Source organism: Aspergillus pseudonomiae (genome assembly GCF_009193645.1).
Source record: "Aspergillus pseudonomiae strain CBS 119388 unplaced genomic scaffold BDV37scaffold_82, whole genome shotgun sequence".
NCBI classification, from domain to species: Eukaryota; Fungi; Ascomycota; class Eurotiomycetes; order Eurotiales; family Aspergillaceae; genus Aspergillus; species Aspergillus pseudonomiae.
The window spans coordinates 1-25,164 of NW_022476074.1; the positions used below are offsets into that span (position 1 = coordinate 1).

Consider the following 25,164-nt stretch of genomic DNA (forward strand, 5'->3'; position numbering starts at 1 on the left):
AAAAAAAAAAAGTAAAAAAAATGAAAAATGAAAAATGAAAAAGAAAATTAAAACAGATCTGGTTGATGGATTCACTTCGGTGTCAATGGATCCCACCAAGTGGCCTGAGACGGTCTCCTGACGGTCAAGAATGCGACGTTCATAAACTGATAAATAGCCTTCTACTATCCTTTCAATTCTTCTGCAGCTGAAGCCAGAACAAAGAAGCATCTTAACTTACTTTTAACCTTCCCCCTTGAACTTTATCTGAAGCTGACAACCTTCTCATCGGTGGTCTTGGTACTTTCTTACACTTCTCTCACGACTCTCATTCACTATAGTACCTCGCCTCGCTTTACCAGCGTCAAGGAGCCTCTCTCACGGAAGTCATGGATAAGCGACCTACAAATAGGACGACGTCTTCAGCTCAAGAGCCAACACACCTCGACCTTGCGGAGTATCAGGCGGAATGGGCTCGGATTCATGAGAATACTGTCAGACAGCTTGAGCAGCTTAAAGGTGCGCATGGTTCCGTTGCAGAGCCTTTGTTGGTATTCACGCAATCTGACTCCTCTCTAGCAAACGGACAGTCTGGAAAAGGCTCAGGAGCAGGGTCCCAGAGATCTCCCTCGAATCAGTCTCCTAGCTGACAATCCACCACGACGCGATTCTCTTCACGAAAAACGTTCTTACGATGGCATCCGATGTCAGTTGAAATAAGACATCCATCATAGCGTGGCGCGTACTGGTTTTTGGGTTTAATTGCTATTGAGCCATCGACATATGCATAGTTTCATGGCGTTTGCAGGGCGAAACTTTGATATCCATCTTCCATGTTTTACTTTCCCGTGGTATCAGTGCCTTGGAACTCTCTTTACTTGATACCAATTTGCCTTTCATTGATCAAAGGTAATGCTTTAAGTTAATTCTACTTCTCCGTTTCAAATAATATCTCCTCAGTGTCTTGGGCGTATCCGTAATATTTAAACTGTTCTTTGCGACAACGGCTCATAACGCTACGAGTAGTATTCCTAAAGGTGGGTAAGAATATGGGATTTAGCAGTACGCTGTCTCTACTCTTTTCCTATGGTCACGGTATTTTTAATATTATTTATTCTTTTTAATTCTTCTACGTGTTGTCTATGAGTAGGTGTGTTTGTTGGGCTGACGGTGTGAGACTTCATCCCTAAAATTAAACACAGCCAAAAATAATTTGAGATGGGGCCATCAGGTCGGCCAGACCTATATATATTCCGCGAGCTATTAGTCTATTAGTGTTATACCTATCATCGGACCCAGCACTGTGGAAATCCAAGCCACAGAGCCACAGTTGATCTATCGGTGCAGGCCACATATCGACCCGATAGATCTTTGCTCTGCATCCCAAATCAAATACATCCCTGTTTAGTGGGAGGATGAGAGGTTCCAGACCCTAGGCGTCGGGTCTCAGACGGTGGATCTATCCATGAATGACCTGTAGATGATCCACTTCGACGGGCCCAATGTAGTTGAGGAACTTTTCTCTGGATTTCTTTGTCTCTGTTGGTCTCTCTTTCTTGTTGGGACTCTGGAGACTGTCTTTTATTTTTGTTTTTTGTTCTTATTTTTATTTTTTCCCCTCCTTTTGATTTTTCCCCTCCACCAACTTCCAGGGTTTCTTCCCGACATTATTTAGTTCCTCAACCCAGCAGCTTAAAAGTAGGAGAGTTACGAAGAACTCGAAATTTGAATGGCCGGCAGGCTTGAAGGAAAGATTTTCCCACGGCACAAACATCGCAGACTGTCCAATTGGAATTGCTTCCGCCGCAACGATTCGTACGATCTCCACATGGGCTTTTAAAAGTGGAAACGGCTCAGATTCTCCGCAAGCGGAACCTGACACATAACGATGGCTGCACATGTCTAAAACAGCTGATCTGAATAATGGTTCAAAATAGTAGACAAATAGTACCAAATAGTCATGGCACCGCGCTAGATTCTTCCGGAGTGGTATGTATCAGACGACGGGGTTTTTGTTTATGGTCCTGTCCCTCGTGAAAAGGTACATAAGGTCCTGCGTACAGCAAGCATACTACTGTACGCTTGGGGGCTTGTCTTGACAGGTGTTCAAGCCTCGATAGAGCTAACCTGGTGGCAAAAGTTTATTTATGGCTATTGTTCCCTCTTGACAGCCTAGCAGGTATCTTCCGTGTCAATGTTTCCTCCGTACTCCGTAGTATTTCTGTTCTCCCGATGAGCCATGGAATGGTTTGACCGTTCGTGGGATTGCTAGGGGCTCCATCCAGCATTCCAGTGATTGGGAGCATATTCAATGTAAGGCAACCTACTTTGAGCTCCATATCTATGCGTATAATGTCCATGGCATTCTTCATTTCATTCTCCAACCTGAAGGCAACGACAAGCGAATTGAGAATCAAAAATAAAACAAAAATAAAATAATATCGGGTACTCGCCTGGACGGTACTACAAGCGTGCTCTTGACCGCGGCTTGACCTGTATGTAGCCGTTGAATGCACACAGTGGAGTCCATATCCAATGATAGCTCGCCTCACTTTTCCCGCTCGCATCGACTGGGCGTCAACGAAGATCCGGAAATGACTTCCGCTTCCTTAGGGGTCAACAGGACACGGAGCAAGTTGGACCCCTTGTTTCTAAGCGACAGTGGCATCTCTTGGCGACTCTAGCCCGACCCTGCTGCAAGGCTTATCCACCCTCGGCCCAATTAACGTTTTTCTCCCAAGTTCCCAGACTCATTCAACTTAGCCCGAGTCGAGTCAGCATTCGTCACGGCGTTCAGATCGTCAACTATACACTTCCTTGCGATAGGTGGAACATATGCACTCTAATGGATCTCTGCTTGAGAAGCTATATTCAAGTTAACTATGAGAGAGGGCCGCTCACCTTGGTCATGGCAATCTTAGGGATGCTTGCCAACTGTCACCTATCAGCATTGCAGCCATATATTACAGCCACATTGTATTCGTTCCACTCAAGGCGCAACCCCTCCAGCCATGAAATGAGTAGAAATCGCTAGACTCGACGGTGTAATCTATTCTGTTGTGCAGTGGTTTTCTTCCGTCACTCACTCGTCTGTCCACGGTCTACTAGCAAACTAGTGCATTGGGTGCACCTTATAGCCCACAGCACGAGCTCCAAACCTAGTGTTCCCTGGAAAGCTTCAATAGTGAAAAGTAAATCAAATCGTCAATCCTTCCAGAACTGTAGAGCATATTGGTTATTCCTGTAGCCTAACGGTGGCTCCCTTACGTCGATGGTTCACATGGACGCTAAACAAAATGGCTTCGGGGCAAGGCCTATCCCGTCACCATCAGCTTTCTACCACGACAACACAGGAAGGATACCCTGAGATCTGCCCAACATTGGGCTGTCTCAATGGAAAAGCCGCTCCTCGGAGAGGATAATTTTGTCTTGGGTTATCAGAAACCACATGCCTGTTCTGGGAACTCCAAACGAGTCTTAAGATTATTGGTTCGTTGCATACACCTATGACCGTTGTATGATTAGCCTGCAGGTATGTACAGCTCAACCTATGTCTGATAGAAGTGCACTATAAATACCCAAATCTCGCGCTTGTGACCAGGGACTAGTATATGTGGTAAATGGAGCTAGCGTCAGCTTACAGGAAGCCCCGATGCCCGAACTCAGTAGTCGCTCGATCGCAATCAGGTTCTCTAAATCATCGCTCTGGCCCGGCCTACTGTGTCTTTCACTGATCATTGGATACAAGCGTCGCGTCTTATTGCACGTGTATCACAGGGCATTCGCCATTGACCCGGTCTGAAGAGGGTTTTTGAAGGAGATAGAATGCTGGTGGACATCGTGTTTCACCCATCAATGCCTATGATTCTGTTCAGTACTAGCCAGGGTGGTCTCTCTCCAGGCGACTCTTCCATGCTTATTTCAAGTTGTCAAGACTAAACCAGCTTTCCAATGAGCGTACTATTGTGACGCTATCCGCATGAGGTTCGCCGCAGGTAGTTTTATTCTTATTATCTGCAGCATTCAAGCAAGCAGGCATGTGTAGCTCCACTTTGTCTCACATAATACTATCCCTGTTGTGCAAGCGTCATCCATTCTCCTCTATTATACCTCTTCTCCATTCTTTTCCTCCAGCTGATACTTGGGTAGCTTCTCGCCAGCATGCCACCCATACTTGCTCCCAGGATGATCATCTGGGAGCCTTCGGGATCCGATGAAAACTTCTCTGGCTGTGGCGCCTTCCTTTCCTACCGCGCTTCGGAACCGTCCTCTTCGTCGCAACTCAGGGAGTAAGTATTCTATAATGTCCTCAAACGTCCCCGGGTTGGTAATGTGAGCCAGGTTAAAGCCATCTACTCCTGACACGTCTACCCATCGTTCCAGCTCGTCAGCGACGGTTATGGGGCTCCCGACGACTTTCGCTCCAAGTCCCCCAACACTTAAGTACTCGACAATTCGCCTCTTCGTCCAAGGAAGATTGTCAGTCCCGGGCACGGTAGCAGACCATCGCCTTACAATCGACTGAACACGCGGAGATTCGCTAAATCGGAAGTCCTCGTCATCGGTGTAGCCTGAGAGATCGACTCCGGTCCACCCACCAAAGAGCGCCAATGCCCCCTCTTCGTCCGCATACCTGAGATACTCCTCCCGCTTTGCCTTTGCCTCCTCATCGGTCGCGGCGACAATGGCGTTAATACCAACAATAACCTTAATGTGGTTGTGGTCGCGTCCTTCCTGTGCTGCAACTTTGCGAATATTGTCCACCGTCACCCGGACGCCTTCGGGTGTTTGGCCGCCGACGAAGATCGCTTCCCCATGCTTTCCTCCGAAGCCGTTTCCAGCTTCCGAAACGCCGGCTTGAAAGAGAAATGGCGTGCGTTGTGGTGAGGGTTCGCAGAAATGGGGTCCAGGTACGTCGAAGCACTTCCCTTTATGATGTATCTGTCGCACCGCATCACTGGCGATATATACCCCTTGTTCGCGATCATCTAGGACGGCGTCATCTCGAAAGCTGCCTTCCCAAAGCTTATAGAGAACTTCCATATACTCGTGCGCGATCGCATACCGTTCGTCATGAGGAATCTGCTCCTTGAGGCCGTGGTTGCGAGCCGCACTGTCGAGATAAGACGTGACAATATTCCAGGCGAGACGCCCTTCGCTGAGGTGGTCTACTGTGGATAGTCGGCGGGCGAGTGCATATGGCTTTTCGTATGTTACGCTCGCAGTCACGCCGAAGATCAGATTTTTGGTGACTGCCGCCATGGCTGGGACCAGGTACAGTGGGTCATTGACCGGAAACTGTGCCCCAGATGCTAATGCAGGGACTACATTGGCTGGACCCTTGTATACGTCGTATGGGCCCAAGGTATCAGCGATGAACATGGCATGGAACCCTGCATTGTCGAGCAATTGCGCTAAGTCGGTCCAAAACGACAGTTTCTTGTACTGGTCGGTCTTGTTTCTCGGGTGTTTCCACAACCCCGGCGCCAGATGGCCCGGGGTGTTCATCACGAAGGCATTCAATATGATCTGTTTCGTATTATTGTTGATGTTTGCCATCTTGGTTGGCTTACGGAGTCTGCGTCTATTCAACCGGTATACGGGAGCGGTGATAGAGGACAAACTGAGGACCCACTAACACACGAGCAAAGCTATGCAAGAGGATTGAGCGGTACACATTCTTGTTTTATCTTATTGTTTGCTTCTCGTGTCATTTTGGGGCCGCTGCCGTTATCGCGATTCATCGGGTGGTGCCGCACGAGTCGTCATAGCGCCCTGCAGGCACGCAATCCCATCCATGCATTGCTCACCTCAATTCGCGTTTTCTTTGGCTAAGCTCGCCTAAGCTCTGCACTACCTCCCATCCACAAGCTCGTATCAGGTCAACGGGATTTGGTGCTCCTTTCATGTAGACGCTACCCACGTTTGACTACCGGCGTTCACGCGTTTAGTGCCGCATAACGCAATATCTACCACTGACTGCGTGACAACTCAACCATATGGCATTGGCCATTGTGTCGGCCAGGCTCCGAATGCAATCGCTAGGTCAATGAGAACAAGTAAAAAGCACACAAAAGAAAAAAAAAAAATGGAGTAGCCGATGTAGGAGTCCTTGTTGACATAAAGTAAATCCCCGATCGGCAACATTCACGGTCGCAGCAAGCTTTAATTCTCGACACCCTTTCATATATTTCTTTCTGCATTGCTACATCAATGACCCTTTGCCCCCTACTACATCCCTCGTTCACTCAATATCATCATGACTGTAGCGGAATTAGGCGTTGCGGGGATAGACCTGATCCCGCAAGGCACAGCTTATGGCCTCCTTATAGGGCTGGGGGTCCTTTTTTGCGGGGTGATTCTGGTCGCGATCAAAGTGCAGAAGGCGTATCTTTCTGAAGACTCGGCCACTTCGGAGATGTTTATGGTAGCGAATAGGTCAGTAGGGACAGGGTTAACGGCGTCTGCGGTGTTTTCCTCATGGATGTGGATCAACGAAACGGTGTTGTGCGCAGCGATGTGCTATCGATACGGTCTGGCAGTGCCTCTGGTATAGTCATCTCACTTCATACCTCCACTGAATAGACAGTGCTAACATGGCTTTAGTGGTGGGGATCCGGCCTTTGTTTCCAAATCGCATTGATGGCTGCACTGGGTGTCATGGCCAAGATCCGAGTGCCCTACGCTCATACATCGCTCGAAATTATCAAGATGCGATATGGGTGGATCGGCCACCTGGTGTTTATCGTGTTGAATCTCACCAATAATGTCTTTGGATGTGCATCCATGATTCTGACCGGCTCGCAACTGATTTTTGGAGTGTCTGGCATGCACTTCGTCGCAGCTACGATTCTCATCCCGCTTGGAGGTAAGTTCCGAGCATTTCAGTAGCTCATGAGAGGAACTACAACTGACTCGCCATCCTGTAGTGGTTTTGTACACCGCAGTCGGAGGTCTCAAGGCAACCTTTCTCACGGACTTCCTTCACACGGCTGTGGCTTTGATCCTCATCATCTACTTTACCCTATCGGTTCTGACCCATCCCGCAGTGGGTGGACTTGGGGGTCTCTATGAAAAGGTGGTGGCCACCACTAGCGAGAACTATATTCCTGGGAACTATGAAGGATCGCTGCTTACGATGAAGTCCAAAAATGCCATTATCTGGGGATTGGTGTTGAAATTTGGCAACCTGGCTCTCGTGGTCATGGTATGGTTGAGACGGCACCGTAGCGCAAAAGGGTTGTTATGCTAACATGTGGTCAATAGGATACAGCATTCTGGCAAAAGTCCTTTGCAAGCGAGGTTAATTCAACTGTGCCAGCTTACAACCTAGCTGCGGTAGCTGTCTTCGGCATCCCTTGGGGTCTAGGGACAGTTCTTGGGCTGTCCGCACGCGCTTTGCATAACACGCCGCTATTCCCAACCTACCCGGGCCCTCTGACCAGTGCAGAGGTAAATGCCGGCATGGTAATGCCATATCTAGTCAAGGCCCTGATCGGCGACTCGGGCATTGTCGCCTTCTTCATACTGCTCTTCATGGCTTTAACAAGCACGGTTTCATCCTCGATGATTGCGGTCAGCAGTATCCTCTCATTCGATATCTACAAAACATACTTCAATCCAAAAGCGTCCGACAAAAGGCTCCTTCGTGTAAGTCATATTTCGGTCGTTTTCCACGCCGTCTTCATCACAGGCATCTCGATTGCTCTGAACTACGGCGGTGCAAACATGACCTGGATCGGCTACTTCCGGCCCATCCTCTCCTGCCCGGGGATTATTCCTCTGGCACTCACACTTTTCTGGTCAGGGCAGACTCGCTTAGCAGCAATTGTTTCGCCCGTCCTGGGCTTCTTCACTGGCCTGGCTATCTGGCTCGCCAGCGCAAAGTCCCTGTACGGCACTGTCAACATGACCACCACCGGCGAGGGGTTGCCGGCCCTGTACGGCGCCATTGGATCCTTTTTCTCCCCAGCCCTCTATTCCGTCATCATATCGCTCTACAAGCCTTACAAATTCGACTGGCGTGAGTTCCTCCGCATCGAGCTCGCAGACGAGGCACAACTCCATGCCTCCGATCCGTCCATCGCACCAACCTCTAAGGAAAACCAGTCGAGTGAAAAATCCCCCAGCCCTCGCCCTGAATCTCCCCCATCCGAAACAACCTCCACCAATGACCCGGAGCGAACTGGAGCAGACGAGAAAACCCTTGCCATTTCATCAGCGCCAGCTATCGCGTCACCGACACAGCTGAGCCTAGACGATATCCGTCACCCTTTCAGCGACGAAACGCTGAAAGAACTATACCGCTGGTCTCGTATCGCGTGGGTGGTCTTCGTAGTCCTCGTTCTTATCACTTTTATCTTGTGGCCTATGCCGCTTTACCGGAACTATATCTTCACCAAGTCGTTCTTCTCGGGGTGGGTTACGGTTGCTATTATTTGGCAGTTTTTTGCCTTCTTGGCGGTGGTTGTGTATCCGCTTTATGATGGGCGGTTTGAGATTGAGAAGGGTGTCAAGGGGATATGGAAAACGGTGAATGATTATCTTGCGAGGGGAAAATGAGTATTTTTCTTTAATTGGGTACGTGGTAATAGACAGAGGTTAGTCTATAATGGGGCACTGGCGTGCTGTATAGATTGAGAATGGATCAGAATATATACAAATTTGCATATTCTTCGAATCTCGTGTTCAATTGAATGGAATTATGCTTTAGTCTATGTTTTCATTATTTCGCCTTCGTGACAGGTCATATTTATTTACATTGGTTAGCCTTTAACTATGGTGGGTCATATAGTGATTCCCGTAGCCCCCCCCCCCCCCCCCCCTTTTTTTTCCATGCACGCAATAAAATTATTAAATCTCAGGGTCATCCATACTTACTTGTATTCTCCTCTCGACCTTACTTGTTAACTATCTGTCTTTGCAACTCTACGTGGTTGGAAGGTCTCACTAATATATCTTACATCTTATGACCCTGAAGATGAGCTATAGTTATGGGATTGTGTCCCGAATTTGATCAGCCAAGCTCAGCTGAGAGAGTTGTCGGCACCAAGAAAGACCGTTCAAATCATCGATTGTTATCAATTGTTATTTGTTCATCTGCATACGGCAGCTACCATGAAGATAAGGGCTACACGGGCCGCACACTGTCGTATCCTATTCCAATGACTGATCCTGGGAAGGCTCACTAGTACCAAATGCGGGCCAGGCTGTTCAGATATCAAGTGAGATAGACGGTCGGCTTCTACGGAGTACGTCTAGGCCCAAGGCAGCTTCATATATAGTTCTCCATGGGCTCTCCCATATGTGGGGCTCACAGGAGCCATCCGTGTCTGGTCCAGGGAAGCACAAGTACGTATGAGGCTCTTGACATATCAATCTCTCTCAAGGTCTTTCTATATTACAGTTTTACCCGGTGATCGACCCTGCCTTAGACTCGTTTTAGCCGCCTAGATTAGGTGTCCGCTGAGGAACCAGAATCCTCATCTCGTTTTCTATCTGGGTTACACTTTCGATCTATGCGTGAATTTGAGCCTGGAGCTGGACCCGAGACTCAACTCAACATTGATATTGAATCTTTATTCGAGTCAGGAACGAGTGATGATTCTAAGGACTCTATTTTCTTCTATGACAGAGGACAGTTGGTTGGACGATTAAAGCCCTTTAAAGTGTTTCTAGAAGGCCTATGGTTAGTATTGATAGGGCAATACCCTTATCCACATGTGCCGCGATCCCATCCGATCGCGCAGAATACAAGTCACTAGTCAGGAAAGCATCGAAAAAAAAAAAAAATGCCCAGAAAGGAAATGAAATACAAAAGGAAATGACTCACGAGTCACGACCCAGGGCAGGTCCAGGCGTATCCATCAAGGGAGCCGACTAAATCTGTGCAGAACTCAACTTATTGGCGGGTGGAAAAGAAAGTTGGAAGGCGCGGACTGGGGCTCCTCATCGCTTAATTGCCAGCGCCGGCAATTGCGTCCAACGGCCTCGCGCCAGAGCCGGCACCAAGTGGGTATTCATGACACATGGAATTCATCCCGCGCCCTATGTAATGCAAATGTCTTCTTATCGCAGCGCTGGTCGCGATCACGACATCGGAGTGGGGGCCCTGGCCATTGCTGAGGATAAACCTGTCTGCATACTAAATATCGACTCGCATCGCTAATCGCCATGTCTTTGTCCGAGTTCTCTGGCTTTCGACCATGGCTGGGCTTTGGGAGACGTTGCACCGCTGGTATCGCGGGACCCTGTATCAGGCTATTGCCTTGGGTCTGATCAGCTTTACCCAGCCTGGTATTTGGGATGCATTGAACGGTTAGTTTCTTATCGCTATCGCCAGCCGGGGGGAAAGAAAAGAAGGAAAAAGGAACAGAAAGAAAGGGAAGAAGAGAGGAAGGAGGAATGCAGTAACTGATCTTATGATAGGACTGGGAGCCGGTGGTCTAGCTACCCCGTATTTCGTCAATGCCTCCAATGTCATCACATACGTGATCATGATCGTGACATGTCCGTTGTTCTCGATCGCCGGAAACAGGTTCAGTTTGAAGTGGGTGCTGGTCGCCGGGACAATCGGTTATGTGCCCTATTTCGCAGCATTGTATTGCAACAGTGTTTTCGGAACCCAGTGGTTTTTGCTTCTTGGATCGGTGACTTGTGGTTTCTCGGTATGCTACTTTCTGACTAATGAGAGGAGAAGTTTGGGTGCTGATTTGTGTATAGGGCGCCGCGCTATGGGTTTCGGAGGCCGCTATTGCTGTTGGTTATCCCGAGCCTGAAAACCGCGGGACCTACAGTAAGTGCTATCGATCGTGGACCATGACTTCCAGCAAGACACACACTTGCTAACGAGGCCGATAGTCGGTGTTTGGATGGCCCTAAACAAGCTCGGATCAGTCATTGGAAACGCCATTCAACTCGCGCTCAACATGGACTCATCCAGCAAGGGCAGCATCAGCCCTAAGACATACCTCGTTCTCATCGGACTCAGCTGCGGCGGTCTTCCCCTCGCGTTAACCGTCGCTCCCGCGCACAAGCTGATTCGCAAAGACGGAACAAAGCCGACATTCAGCTCCGACGAACATCGTATTTCACTCAAGGAAGGACTAAAGGGATTTTGGAAAGCAACAAAGCAGAGGTACATGCTGCTTCTGATTCCTATCTTCATCACCGTGCGCTGGAGTCAAACCTACCAAGGGAACTATCTGACGGAGTACTTCTCGGTCCGGGGCCGTACACTGGCTGGATTTGTCCAAACCATTGTCGGTATTGTCGCTACGGTGCTTTGGGGCTGGTTGTTGGATTCAAATAAGATCTTCAGAACGAGACGAGGAACGGCGCTTGCAGGCTGGCTGACGATGGTCGCTGTGTTTATCCCGCAGTGGGTTTTGAATTTTGTCATGCAGACGGACCTGCAGAAGCAAAGCCCTACCCCATCCTTGGATATCTATGACCCTGGATACGGCAAGGCGATCGCCGCGTACTGTCTATTTGGGTAAGTCCATTTTCTTGTGAAGGCAACAGAGACTCGTTACTGATGTATTGGGTGAATTAGTGTCGGAAGTCAGGCATCAGTGGTGTGGACGTACTGGATCCTGGGAACATATGATATCCATGTCGATGTCCTGGCATACACCACTGGGATTCTTCGTTCCTTCGAGAGTCTGGGCTTTGCTATCGCATTCGGCATTGGCGCCAGCGAGAACGTCTCCCTCATGGCTAACCTGATCGTCGCGTTTGTGGTGTTCTGGGTGAGCGTGCCCTTCACAACATATGCTTCATGCCTTGTGAGGGAGCCAAACCCCACTCCAGAGGCTCCTATCAACAAGGACATCCAGGATGATCCTGAAAGCGATTTGCCGCCGAAACTGCCGCAAATACAGGAGCACGCAGACGGTCTGGACTACCATCCAGAATCGCGCTCCTGATGACCCTCGGGTGACTTGACATTAATATTTCGCATTCAACATGTAATAGGATACGGTTCTCCAATATCTAGAACCGAATATTAGTATATAATATTATAACTTGATATATTTATCGTGGTAAACAGTGAGCCCAGATTTTCTCCACGATCTCAAATCTTGATAATTAAGATACAGAGTATTGCTCCCACAGTAGAATCATTCTATCATCCGGCGAAGATATAAACAGTTTTACACCACCCTATCATAGGAGGGCCTTACTTATAGTAATTTTCCCGATATGTTCCAGGATCCACTATAAGGAGACAATATGAAAGAGGAAGAAGTCTACATGGGCCATCTAATATATTATTATCATCAAACATATCGTCACTAGATTGGACATCTCCATCCACTCCAACCCCCACAGCTCCCATATATTTACAATATCTGAGTGAACATGGGTCTTTCTAGCTGGATGAGTGGTTGGAGCCATCTTGCGTGAGATCAGCGGTTGTTTCAGCTTGGATCTGAGAATAAATAGAAATAGCTTGATCGTATATTGCATGCGAGGTCCAGCCATCCCTACTTAAAATTTCTGATAACGTGCCCCAGAAGTCTTGCATTTTATTCTAGCCTTCACCATCCTTATAATATTTACGAATTTCTTTAGGGGATAAGGCGATAGGGTACTTAACTGTATAGTTTAGTAAATTCTACTTCCTTAAATATCTTGCAGTAAACATAATTAGTCAAATATGTAAAATTATCTCACCACTTACTTCTGTATCCTAATTAAAGACTCTCATAATGGTAGGATAGCTCTATCCTATATATTCTCCACGAAGCGGATTGAATCTATTATTATCTTGCTGTTGGGATATCGTAGCACTTTACTCAGAATTAAATTTCTTTTCGCTGTATATTTCTCATAAAAATATAATAGAATCGAGCTGGTGACTTTGTTCTTAATATCAGTTTATATATTCTTATCCAGTTTTTTTGAAATTTTCAGGTAATTCGGGTATCAAGTCACCATTATAGTCGAGAAAATCAGGATAGCGGTCTTCTAGAAATAAAAAACTAGCCCATGCGTTCTACAAGTCTATAATGCTGGTGATATAACTACTATCGTCGATAAATATATTAGACGTGCGAAGGTCAGAATACCACAAAAATGATTCTAGAATATCTTGCTTCTGTAGAATTAGATAAGGAGTAACAGACAGATATCTCTGAAAAATGGAAACGTATTCAGCGGGGTCGTTCTGGCTTTGGGAAACAAATAATAGGTTATTTAGAAAACGCGGGATCGTATATTCCTAGATCCAAGCTATCTCTCGAAGAGCAAAAGCCCGTATATAGTCAACCGCAGAAGCCCCTGTAGACAGTTATCAGGTTAACCCAATGACAAAAAAATAAAAATAAAAAAAAAATAAAAAAAAAAAAAATACAGGCATATATGGTCCACGATAAATATCCATATCGTTTCACTCCTTACTCCAGAATACTGTGTCCACCATTGGCCCAATAGAAAATATCTCAGCAATATTATTCTTAAGATTATGCGACAAGTTGTCTTCTTCAACTTTTGCAGGGCGAGAACCTGGAGGCGCGTCTTTCCTATAGAAAAGGTATCCATATCTGCTCAAGTTAGGAGGTATACGAAGCGTTGTTTATTGTTCATGAATAAGTATACTCGGAAAATTTCAACGATAACAATTTTTGTTGGATCGTTACTATATCCTCCATCGTCTGAACCTTACATTCCAGGTCCATGTCTGTCCAAACGTCTGCGAGATTTTTACCTGGGGCATACTCCATACTGATGTACTCAGCTCCTACACGGTTCGTAGAATCCACTGCAGAATTCCACGCAACAACCTTGGGGACTGGAAGTTAGAGTATGGTTCTTAACTATATGTCATGTCAGGTCATGCATGTATAAAAACGGGGTTAACATAACGAATAGTAACAGCTACTCACAAAGTCCATTGTGGCAACCTCTGAAGCCGTCATCAAGAAAGCTGGCCCAGCATTCGGATTTGGAATTCGAACGACAAGTATCTTCCCGTTACCCATAGTGAGCTTGAAAGGCTTGTTATATGACCTTTCCCCTATCTTTGCCATACTAACACAGGACCTTCAATATAATAGCTCCATCGCGATCTTCTACACCTCAACTATATCAAAGTCACGGTACCTCTCTTGAAGTTGCTGCTTTTCATCCCAAATCCATCGTCCACTCGTATAACCGAAGAAATCTTGTGGATTCTCAACAATATTAGCCACCAGAAGCTGAGAGTGTCGATAGGAATAACATCGACTTAAACGGGGTAACAGAAATGTCTCTCTCGACAATCTTGGTAAAATACTCCGATTCCGTTTTAACGTGCGTGGGAATATAGGCATGATCATTGCAGACTAGCGAGAATTACAGAAGGATTGTCGCACGAGGTCGGCCTACGCATACCAGAAGGTAAAGCTTGCGGTGCATCGGGAGAGTTGTTGTCAGGGCGGGTTTTGACCTCCCTGTGTCCAACTCGGTCGGGTTCGGGGCTCCCCAACCACTCTAAAAACCACCTAACGGGTTACCGATCCAACAGTGGCTGTTATTCCACGGTCAAGGATGATCCTCGAATATCCTCGTAGATATGTGTATGAAGGGTTCAAGCGACCAGGGCGTGTTTCTACTAGTAGTTATCTCATGTGTAATTGGAAGAGATACTACAGCAAAAGCCGGGAGAAGACAAACATTAGATAAAGAAGTACCGAACAATGCAGCAACGCGTGCATGGATTCCATACGTTCTAGAGGGAAGGCAGAGATAGAAGTGGAAAAGAAGTTGTGCCGCCTTATACGATCAGCCAAAATAAGAGGGAAAAGAAAAATGCTTGCAAAAAGAAATCTCCCCGACTGGGAGTCGAACCCAGGTCTCCCGCGCTTGTTCTCATATGAGATGACAAGCGGAAATCATGACCGTTAGACCATCGAGGATTTGTTGAAAAAATGACCTCTTATTTGTATTAATATTACAAATGTTCAAGAATGTGAATTTCCCTTATCAATACTTCACAGTCTTCCTCGATCAATGGTCTAACACCTTTTTGTGATGCATTACAAATCTATCGTATCACTAATATTAATATTCTGTGTCCGCTGATCGCGATAATATTTGATGTTTTATTATGGAGTAATAGTTATTGTTGCTGTGTTGCACATCAGAACAATATATATTCTTGTACTGTATGTCGTCAACAATTGGTACATGTTAACACATCCATGATATATCCTGGACCCACCAAGGGGCCATCCCAACCTAGCATAGTCCAAAAGCCCGTTAGTATGCCAATAGTCCCAGGGATACGCCACGTGATGTTCGCTTCCTAGTGATACTAGTATGTTTGCAACTTGTCGCAGGCCTGCACTGCGGCTATGATGTCTGTCGCTTCCTCTTCACCCCTGACTCGACCCGTGAGTTGTAGCCACGAGAAATATGGATTGACCAATTTAGGCCCTTTCAAGCGTACAACCAGTTCATGCATAGCGCCAGACACCATAGGCTTTTTGATAGCCGTGTGAGACTTCCAAGACACACGACTCGTAGTCCCGCCAGATGATCGACAGGGACCCCGTCCCGCCGGGGTTTTGCCCTGAGCGTCGCCCTGCAGAACCCATGCGGAGACAAAGAAAGAGGGGAATGCACAACCGACATCATCGTGCATGGACTCAGGAACTAAATTATACTACTCTCCGGCCCTAAGCTGGGACCGAGCCAATCGCCCGTGAGTTGTGCCAAGATCCTGCAGGTGCGCAGGGGTTACCGGTGCGATATTGCCCACAGCGCTTTGCTTTCTTCGGTTTGTGGCCGCGATGGTGGAGTATCCAGATGGTGGCTTGGTGCCTGGCTTTTCATTGTTCTGGACGCCCTTGGATTACATTGCTCGGCCCACCCGGACGCCTCCTTAACACAAGAAATCGCTGGGCAGTGGTATAATGGCAGCCATAAAGCTTGTTTTGCCCTAAGAATTCGGGGTGGTGGTGGGCGTGAGTCTCTTGTACCGCAGCGGGTGTAGATTATATTTCTCCGAGGATTTACAGAGGTCCCTGGCTTTGGGATCTTTGGATACTTCAAATAACTCGCTGTCTCACTGCAAATGGACAAAGATCGACATGTCGTACGATCCACTATAGTCTACCCAGGAATTGTTGATATACCTCGGATACACTCCGGATATGACGGTGGGCTATGCTGAAAATTAAACGGTGGAAAGCGTTACTAAAAAACAGGTATTATGACTTAGGCTTCAGCGTGCTATAGCCTTGGCTGTCATTGTAAAACGTTGCACTGCATGTTTTTGTGTGGGTATCTCACATCACAGTATGATCGGGCACTCCGCATTCTCCATATTCTCTCCACTCTCGGTTGAATGCCTTCATCACTGCCGTACGGCTTCCTGCCTCGTTCTCCAATTTTCAAGGCCCGAGAACGGTTAATTATCTATTCAAAGGCGAATATAAAACCATGGAATATGACCCTCAAATGATGTTCCCTGTCTCAGGTAACATATCAGGAATAAAGCAATGGTGGCATTCTCGACTATTTCGGGGCTCAGTGCCCTTCCATTCCTATTTTCTTTGGTTCGGAATGTGTATGGTGTCTCTCTAGAGGTTTCCATAGAGAAAGGAAACTCTTCCAGCCCCATTCTGTATGGCTTCATGTTCGAAGTAGGCGACCCCAACACCCCGTACAGCGGACGTCATGACTAATAGAAAAACCAGGATATTAACCACTCTGGCGATGGAGGCATTTATGGACAGCTGTTACGCAATAACGGTCTGCAGGGAAGCGATCCTGATCTGACTGCGTGGGCTGCTGTCGGCGATGCCACTATCGCCGTTGACGCGCAGAATCCCTTGACTGAAGCCATCCCGCATAGTTTGAAACTCGACGTCAAACAGGATGCAACTGGTGCTGTAGGATTCACCAACGAAGGCTATTGGGGTGTTCCAGTAGATGGAACCGAGTTCCTAAATACTTTTTGGATCAAGGGTGATTTCTCCGGTGACATCACGGTTCGACTGGTGGGCAACAACACAGGTACCGAGTATGGTTCGACGAAGATCTCGCAATCTTCGAACTCAGGCAACTTTACCCAGGTCACGGCAAAGATTCCTACCAAGAAGGCCTCTGATGGCGCTGTGCTCTATGAGCTCACGCTTGACGGAGCGTCGGTTGGTGGTTCCTCGCTGAACTTTGGGCTCTTTGAGCTTTTCCCTCAGACGTACAAGTCAAGGTTTGTGTGATTCTTTCTGCACCGTGATGCATCGTACTGATGTCGTTTGCAGGTCTAATGGGCTGAAGCCTCAGGTGGCTCAGCCTTTGGCAGACATGAAGGGATCTTTCTTGCGATTTCCTGGAGGTAACAATCTGTGAGTCTTCACCTTCTGGTATCAGGTACCCTGGATGGACACGATCTAACAGATACAGCGAGGGCGCGAGTGAAGCTTTGAGATGGAAGTGGAATGAGACAATCGGCCCCGTGGAAAACCGCCCCGGACGCCAAGGCGACTGGTCATACTACAACACAGACGGACTGGGTAAGTGTACCTTAATTATGCTAATAGACTAAGCCTAACAAGCCAATCAGGCCTTGATGAATACTTTTACTGGTGTGAGGATATGGGACTTACCCCGGTCCTAGGTGTATGGGCTGGCTTTGCTCTCGAGTCCGGTGGCAACACACCGATCACTGGCGATGCCCTGAAGCCTTACATTGATGACGTGCTGAATGAGCTTGAGGTAAGTTCCGTACCCCAGTGCTATCAGGAATGACTCTGACAGGATCATAGTACGTACTTGGCGATTCGAGCACAAAATACGGCTCCCTTCGTGCGTCGTACGGGCACAAGGAGCCCTGGAAACTTACCATGGTCGAGATCGGTAACGAGGATATGCTAGGTGGCGGCTGTGCATCCTACGTAGAGCGGTTTGCTGCCTTTTACGATGCCATCCACACTGCCTACCCAGATCTCACCATCATCGCCAGCACCGACCAATCATCCTGTCTGCCTAGTAAGCTGCCGGAAGGCGCTTGGGTGGACTATCATAACTACAATACTGCCGATAACCTTGTGAAGCAGTTCAGCCAATTCGATAACAAGGATCGTTCCGTTCCGTACTTCATTGGGGAATATTCGTGCCAGCAGGACAATGCCTGGCCCTTCATGCAGGGATCTGTTGCTGAGGCCGTGTACATGATCGGCATTGAGAGGAACAGCGATGTCGTCAAGATGGCAGCGTATGCTCCCCTTTTGCAACTGGTGAACTCTACCCAGTGGACAGTACGTGGATTGCCCCTCACAAAATACCAGGGTTTGCTGGAAAGCTGACTTGGCTATAGCCGAATCTCATTGCCTTCACACAGAACCCTAGCACGGTCATCGAGACTACCAGCTACTACGTGCAGCAGATGTTCTCTGTAAACCGTGGAGATACTATCCATAACGTGACGTCTGATTCTGCTTTCGGACCTGTTTACTGGGTTGCCTCCAGTGCCGGAGACAAATATTACGTGAAGTTGGCCAACTATGGAGCTGATTCCCAGGAGATCAGCGTGTCCATCCCCGGGAAGACGGGCGGAAAATTGACGGTTCTTGCGGACAGTGATCCGAAGGCCTTCAACTCTGATAGCCAGACCCTGGTGACACCCAGTGAGTCGGATGTGAAAGCAACGAATGGCAAGTTTACTTTCACGCTGCCGGCTTGGTCGGTGGGTGTGCTTGCTGCTAATTAAGCTGATTGGGCACGGGAGGAAATGGGATAAACAGTTTATGTGAATGTTAAACCTTTCTTGTGGGGTGTTTCGTATGTCTCTTTAGCCTTGGCATATGTTATTAGCCTATTTTATGCTCGGCTTTATGGAGTCTGTCCCCAAGCCACGACGGGGATATCTACCGAATCCCCGGGGCCAGCCTAGTTAAGGCTAACATCCACACTAGTAAGAATCATAATTCGAGTCATTCTAAGCCGGGTTAGCGTATTCGTAAGCAGGAACATGACACGCACAGCCCACCACTTCAACTAACCGGGGTAATGGGTGAGAAGCGTACGAGATTGACGGAAGAAATACCCATTAAAGCTCGGCAGCCATCCACTTGGGATTAAATTATCCGTGGGTAGGGCTAATATTTGGACGCGGCATTTCATCCGTCCTGCGTGGATCGACCCCAGTTTTTCCCCAGATTATCGCGGACGCCCTATTCATGAGGTGTGGACAATGCGGGGAATGAACTCCACGCTCTTGGTGTCACAATGCAGAATATCTTTAGCGATTAAGTCTGAAGAGCACGATTAATATAATTACGCGAACCCCCCTTGTTTCTTGTCTTCTATCTCGGGGTAAATTCGTTACTCCCGTGATCCTGCTTCAACGGAATGCCGAGGGGGTGGGAGGGCTCCAGCAGTATCTGCCGTTAGAACATTCGTTTGACATATACTATAAGCGAAGCAATGGATACCCACCCTCCATCTGGTACCTCGCCGGAGGTCGCCAGCTATTATGAGTTGAGCTGGTCGATTCTAAGCAGCATCGGACTGTTCACAACTCTCCTGAGTATCTGGGCCATGCTCATCACACGGCCCAGCCCCTTGAGCTTCATCCCCATTGTCGTCTCCGCTGCTGGTGCCGTGGCCAACGGACTCTGTTACTTTTCCTTCTACACATCGCATCCTACCGGAGACCGAGCAGCTGCCAGTGCCATTGCCGATATCCTCTGGCTGGTGAGTTAATCACTCAGTTAGCTCTAGCAACCTAATACCGTACTAACCAGACAAAGGTCCAAGAAGCAGGCCTTTCCTTCTACAGCTACCAAATCCTACTACACACTCTCCGGGACAGGACCCGGATACTCTTCCTTTCCCTGTTCTGGTTTTTCATGGTTGTAATTTGCGCCATCCGAATGACTATACTCGCCAGCAGAGTCCTCGAAATCACTGAAGAAGGCGTGTCCTCTCATTCCGCTGGCCCATTACAACACCGAATCGACTGCCTACATGTCGGCTACTTCGCGAGTATCGCATTGGTCGAAACGTGCACCTCTTTCTTTCTTATTCGTCTTCTGCACAAGGCATACCGCGTCTCTCCTAAAATGTCCTTCACAAGAATGATCTTCCGGCATGTGCTCCGCACAACTGAGGTGCGCGTTGCTAGCCTCTGCATTATCGGGATCACCCGCGCAGTTACGTATTCGTTGCAGGTCACATCGCAAACAGCCACGACGGTGGCGGGTCAGTTTGACCGGTTTGCGTATACGATGGAATGCTTGTTTCCGTTGGTTATGGTGTAAGTTTCCCTTGACTCTTCTAGTACAGTGCGAGAAACTTATACTGCGTAGAACGGACATTCTCGCTACAAAGAAGTTTCATATTGGGGATCGGAACACCATGACAACCGTTGAGGCGTCACCCATTGCACCTTATCGGGATCTCGGGAGTCCCGTGAATGATAATAGACCGAGGGAATTGGAGTGGGCGCGGTCGCCGTGATGGACTTTACTTAAGCATGTTTTTGCGTGGATGGATGAATGTGGCTATTTACTGCATTGTCGAGCCTCTGCCTGACTACTTTATGATATGATACCCCACTTGTACTGAGTTGTAGACTCGCAGTTTTGTCCAAATTTCTCATAAATTGACGGTTTTGCGTGATATTGGCACTTTGCTAACAAAAGGTGCCTTGTACCGGTCCCTCTCTTGACGATATCGAGTAGTGGCATGGGTAAGCTTTGCAACGAAGAGTGACTATGCATAAAGCCATGTCGCATGGACCTTGAATGCACCGGACTTTTGTCCGATTTAATTGAAGAGGATTATTTGCCACCCCTGACCGCCTGTCGCTCTGACTCAAAAAATGACAACGGAACAACTGTTGATCCGACGGTTTCCCCCCGCCGCAGAAAACCATCCCACCAGCCCACCAGCGCCGCCTTTATCTTTCCCTGCGCTCCTCTGTAAAAGACTCATTTTCTGGCTCTGACTCGTCGCGATGGACTCGGAAGCACAAGCACGGTTTGACCTTATCCGCGAGAACCTCGCGGAGGTCTTGAACCCGGAGTTGATTGAACAAATTTTGATTGAAAAGAGAAACCCCAGAATCTATTGGGGTAAGTCATTCTAGATACACAATCAGGCTCTAGTTAACCTGTGATTGATATTAGGTACGGCAACCACCGGAAGACCACACGTCGGGTACTTCCTCGCTGCGCTCAAAATCGCTCAATTGCTCCGTGCACATTGCGACGTCGTTGTCCTGCTCGCCGATGTCCACGCCTTCCTTGACAACTTGAAGGCGCCGCTTGAGCTTGTGGAGAACCGTGCGAAATACTATAGCAAGATCATCACGGCGATCCTCGAGTCGGTAGGCGTGCCTACTGATAAGCTCGAGTTCGTTCTTGGCAGCTCCTACCAAAAAAGCCCCGAATATGTCATGGATGTGTATCGCCTGTCAAGTTTGATCTCCGAGGCAGATGCTAAGAAGGCTGGCGCAGAGGTTGTCAAACAGACCGACAATGCTCCATTGAGTGGCCTTCTGTACCCGGTGCTTCAGGTGCTCGACGAAGAGCATCTCAAAGTTGATGCTCAGCTAGGAGGTATGGACCAGAGGAAGCTCTTTACCGCCGCCGTGGAATGGCTGCCTAAGATTGGTTATCGAAAGGTATGACTACCGCTAATCTTGATGAGAAACCTTCTAAAGACTGATGAATTTGCATCTAGCGCGCACATTTAATCAATCCCATGATCAGCGGGTTGAAGGGCGCTAAGATGAGTTCTAGCGTTGAAGGTGATTCTCCCTCTAGCCCATCCGATTTCGCAGAAGGTCGCTGAGTACTAATAAATGAACAGACAGCAAGATCGATTTGCTAGACCCAGCCGAGAGCATCTCAAAGAAAATTCGCAAAGCGGAAGCAGCTCCTCGGGTTGTCGAAGATAATGGAGTTATCGCACTAGTGGAATATGTTCTCCTACCCGCCGCTGATCTGAAGGGCAAGAAGGAGTTCCGAGTCGAGCGAAGGGAGGAGGAGCCATTGATCTACACCGATATCAAGCAACTTAAGGAAGATTATGCGAACGATGTTGTATGTTTGGTCTTCCCGTGTCACTCTGAGCTTCGAACAAAAGAAACTAACATAAACACCCTATAGTTAACGCCACAATTACTCAAGCCTGCTGTAGCAGCGGGCCTTGTCGACCTTATGGCACCTATACAAGCGGCGTACCAAGCCTCTCCAGAATGGCAAGAGATTACTCTGAAGGCCTACCCCCCTCCAGTTGTGGAAAAGAAACAGAAGAAGGTCAAGAACAGGGGCACTCGCTTCCCGGGCGCTATAGTGCAGCAGGCCCAAACGAATGGCGCTGAACCTACGGAGAAGTAGTTTCGAGTAAGGCTCTACCTATCACTTGTTAAATCAGATACAGTTCATCCAGAATTTCAGCGATAGAACAACTTTCAATGACTCAGGCGATTTCTCTCTTTTAAGAAATATATTCGAGCATAAGATAAGTGATGCTGAAGAAAGCATCATAAGGCAAAGGCATCTGTGAACCCCGCCTATGATAGGAACTTCCGCGTTTCGCCGGTAAAAATCAAGACCAAACCATAAACCCCAGAAAGCCAGAAACAAGTGCTCTGCAATGCGACGACCATTCAAAGCGAAGGTGGACAGTGTTGGATTCGATCCCCTTGTGGATCAATTCAAACATTTGCCACCGTTCATCATCGTCAATCACATCTAGTGTCTATCACCAAATCGGAATCTTCGTCATCATCATCGTCGCTACCGGTAGCATCATTCCAGTCGTACCCATAGTCACTATCTGCATTGTCTTCCTTGCTCTCACTCCACTCATCAGCACATAATACCGACTCCGCAACATTCTCAATCGAACTATTGCTATCCTCGACCTCACCAAAGTTGCAATTATTGATGCAGCGAGAGCTCTGTTCGCTGGCTATCTCCCTTTGAGATGGGACTGGAAAATCGTTCTGACGGCAAGCTTTAGTTGGAAGAACGACTCTAGCTCTCCAGCACGCGAATTGCAGTTAGATCCAAAGAAGTGGCCATGACTGAGGGATGGGTCACACCCAACATGTCTTTGGGCAGCTGGCCTTTAAGCAAGTGGGCATACTTTTCATGCTGGGCGCGGCCTCGAGTCTCCTTGTCCTGCAGCCTGGCAGTCATAGTCTCCTTGGGTTCTAACCCGGTCCAGGAAGTCTTTCGGTTTTCCATGCTTCTACTAGAAGATAACAGAGATTAGAAAGACAGGTTTGAGGGGGTTGAGTCTGATTAACGCGTATTGGCTCATCATCTGTGTTATCTCCTTGCAGAGATGCCCTTGCGTTTCCTCAGACCAACTCGTCTCTTCACCGACTTTCACCAGTGATGCATTCGGATTTTAGATTCCTCTGGTATCAAGTTAGGAGACGTATCAAAGGAAGTGGCCCTTGAGTCTCAGGCGGACGGTGAACTGGTGCGCACAACTGAGTAGTGGACGCTAGATGCGCTCCACCATAGAATGGTCGCTGTATGCCCTTTTCTATGCTTTAATTGGAGGTTTTCTACCGGAATAGCTCTGCACAACGATCCAGCTAGCTACCTATAGCTCTACCTTATGACATAACATTATTTTCATATTATGATCGTAGTTTGAAAGTACTAAGCACACGAAAAAGGCTATTGCTGTAGAGGATTTATTGAAAAGCCACCTTTCTTGGAAACTAATGCATGGAATGCAGACCAAAGTGAAAAGCGGTTACAGAACTGGCCTATCACCAGCAAGAATATGCAGCGGAAATGTATGATCATATCCCTACAGCTTCATACCATATGTGATAATATTGAACTGTAATAATTGCCAACAGTGAAACCATCGTCTTAAGCCAGGAGACAGTGAACGAGTTGATCAGTCTCAGCAAATCACACCCCGTCATCCACGTCAGAGGAGCATCCGCTAGCAGCAAAACGACGTTCGCACGGCTACTTCACAATAAATTTTTTTTTTAAAAAAAAAGCAAGGGAGGCTTGTTTTTCTACCAATTTCGAGCGAGTGGTCGAGGACCGGCTTTGGTAGAGTGAATTTCTGGGTACCTGGACAAATGTGGGCCATTGGGCTGTTGAGACTCTACATAACTCATCAATTTGTTTAGTTGACAACTAGTGATCCGTCAGAGAGGTTGTGGTCTCATCCATGTATCCCAAAGCTACCTGTGCCCCTCGTCTTGCAAAATCATCAGGGCCGTTCGCGATCTCCAGCAATCGCTTCTTCCAGAATGCCCAGCGTCCGACATGCTCGTCAAAACGCATACTCACCGTCGGGATATTTGGATTACCCTTCAGCCCATCTCTGGCGATGGTTTCATACATTCTCTGCCCATTATGCTGAATCCAGCAGGCAACCGCCGGAACCTGAAAATCAAGCTCGAGGGTTTGAAACGCTAGGGGATGATGGTGGGCTCCATTCCTGTCTTCTTCCGCGTAATCGTGATTGGGCTTCATCTCCAGCGTCCATATCACATAATTTATCGCTCTCCATAACTCCCAGATCCCTGTCGCAACAAGTCGTGATTCGACATCTTGAGCTCTGATATACAGTCCCCGTTTGTGACGTCTTGTCGCCGTGTCCGGATAATCCTCAAGAATAATCCATTGGCACCCTCCAATGAACATCTCTCCACATCGCGCCAAAGTAAGGAAGAATATTCCACCCCATGGGGTTATACTCGTCATCAATGGTTTCACCACGGTGAATTAGATCGGGAACCTTTGATATTGCATCTAGGAGTGCGACGAGGTCAGGGATGCGAGAAGCAGGCCATTGTTGCAAAGCTTTCACAATCCATGTCCATAGCCTAAAAAGAGCAATGGAGTCATCCTCGTAGGTATTAAGGAAAGGCACTGATGAGTCTGAGATTGGCCGAGTTATCGCGTACGCAGCTTTTTCGGCAGTCATCAGATGATGATAAAATGCCTTGAGGATAGCGAGTTCTTCGGCTAGCATCCTTTTGTGCTCTTCATTTTGGCAGCGGTACAAGTGAAGTGGGGCTTAAAACCATTCATCTGGAACAGGATCTCCCTCTGGGAAGAAATAATAGTCTGGAATAGCCATGTTCTTTTTCAAATTGGCAGATCATAAATTGTGCTTTTAGAAGTGGGGACGCCACCTTCATATATCCCTCATACCTTCGTCAGCTTGATACCATTATTGTGTGATTAGAAGCCTTCG

General features: G+C 47.8%; 7 protein-coding genes and 1 non-coding gene across 8 annotated transcripts; 5 read left to right on the forward strand and 3 right to left on the reverse strand.

The window, feature by feature from the left end:
• The first annotated feature begins 97 nt into the window (after nucleotides 1-97).
• On the forward strand, nucleotides 98-848 carry BDV37DRAFT_258266 (uncharacterized protein). The gene is made up of 2 exons (XM_032083029.1): nucleotides 98-498; nucleotides 559-848. The coding sequence occupies exons 1-2, from the start codon at nucleotides 369-371 to the stop codon at nucleotides 627-629; spliced, it is 201 nt and encodes a 66-aa protein (XP_031937501.1). The 5' UTR covers nucleotides 98-368; the 3' UTR covers nucleotides 630-848.
• A 3,235-nt stretch (nucleotides 849-4,083) lies between these two features.
• BDV37DRAFT_274607 (LLM class flavin-dependent oxidoreductase) lies at nucleotides 4,084-5,538 on the reverse strand (the record flags this gene model as incomplete). The annotated part of the gene is made up of 1 exon (XM_032085261.1): nucleotides 4,084-5,538. One exon carries the CDS (start codon nucleotides 5,536-5,538, stop codon nucleotides 4,084-4,086), a length of 1,455 nt encoding a protein of 484 aa, XP_031937502.1.
• Nucleotides 5,539-6,238: 700 nt separating this feature from the next.
• Nucleotides 6,239-8,541, forward strand: BDV37DRAFT_286815 (sodium:solute symporter family protein; the record flags this gene model as incomplete). Its single annotated transcript, XM_032087999.1, has 4 exons — nucleotides 6,239-6,529; nucleotides 6,586-6,847; nucleotides 6,909-7,186; nucleotides 7,246-8,541. The coding sequence occupies 4 exons, from the start codon at nucleotides 6,239-6,241 to the stop codon at nucleotides 8,539-8,541; spliced, it is 2,127 nt and encodes a 708-aa protein (XP_031937503.1).
• A 1,643-nt stretch (nucleotides 8,542-10,184) lies between these two features.
• BDV37DRAFT_286816 (major facilitator superfamily domain-containing protein) lies at nucleotides 10,185-11,906 on the forward strand (the record flags this gene model as incomplete). The annotated part of the gene is made up of 5 exons (XM_032088000.1): nucleotides 10,185-10,296; nucleotides 10,408-10,646; nucleotides 10,702-10,774; nucleotides 10,840-11,473; nucleotides 11,534-11,906. The coding sequence occupies 5 exons, from the start codon at nucleotides 10,185-10,187 to the stop codon at nucleotides 11,904-11,906; spliced, it is 1,431 nt and encodes a 476-aa protein (XP_031937504.1).
• A 2,884-nt stretch (nucleotides 11,907-14,790) lies between these two features.
• On the reverse strand, nucleotides 14,791-14,879 carry BDV37DRAFT_t190. Its single transcript has one exon. It is a non-coding gene; the product is annotated as a tRNA-Asp (tRNA).
• A 1,587-nt stretch (nucleotides 14,880-16,466) lies between these two features.
• On the forward strand, nucleotides 16,467-18,679 carry BDV37DRAFT_274611 (Arabinosidase A; the record flags this gene model as incomplete). Its single annotated transcript, XM_032085262.1, has 7 exons — nucleotides 16,467-16,610; nucleotides 16,665-17,179; nucleotides 17,232-17,315; nucleotides 17,374-17,483; nucleotides 17,534-17,685; nucleotides 17,736-18,227; nucleotides 18,287-18,679. The coding sequence occupies 7 exons, from the start codon at nucleotides 16,467-16,469 to the stop codon at nucleotides 18,677-18,679; spliced, it is 1,890 nt and encodes a 629-aa protein (XP_031937505.1).
• Nucleotides 18,680-19,395: 716 nt separating this feature from the next.
• On the forward strand, nucleotides 19,396-22,316 carry BDV37DRAFT_274612 (uncharacterized protein; the record flags this gene model as incomplete). Its single annotated transcript, XM_032085263.1, has 6 exons — nucleotides 19,396-19,665; nucleotides 19,722-20,225; nucleotides 20,972-21,047; nucleotides 21,102-21,598; nucleotides 21,795-22,019; nucleotides 22,086-22,316. 6 exons carry the CDS (start codon nucleotides 19,396-19,398, stop codon nucleotides 22,314-22,316), a joined length of 1,803 nt encoding a protein of 600 aa, XP_031937506.1.
• A 1,779-nt stretch (nucleotides 22,317-24,095) lies between these two features.
• On the reverse strand, nucleotides 24,096-25,047 carry BDV37DRAFT_274614 (DUF3632 domain-containing protein; the record flags this gene model as incomplete). Its single annotated transcript, XM_032085264.1, has 3 exons — nucleotides 24,096-24,572; nucleotides 24,607-24,940; nucleotides 24,992-25,047. 3 exons carry the CDS (start codon nucleotides 25,045-25,047, stop codon nucleotides 24,096-24,098), a joined length of 867 nt encoding a protein of 288 aa, XP_031937507.1.
• Between the last annotated feature and the right edge of the window lie 117 nt (nucleotides 25,048-25,164).

Bases quoted from the DNA above. Each gene is read 5' to 3' on its own strand.
- BDV37DRAFT_258266 (XM_032083029.1), top strand. From the start codon at position 369: ATGGATAAGCGACCTACAAATAGGACGACGTCTTCAGCTCAAGAGCCA. The intron at 499-558 runs GTGCGCATGGTT...ACTCCTCTCTAG, and splicing joins ACAGCTTGAGCAGCTTAAAG to CAAACGGACAGTCTGGAAAA.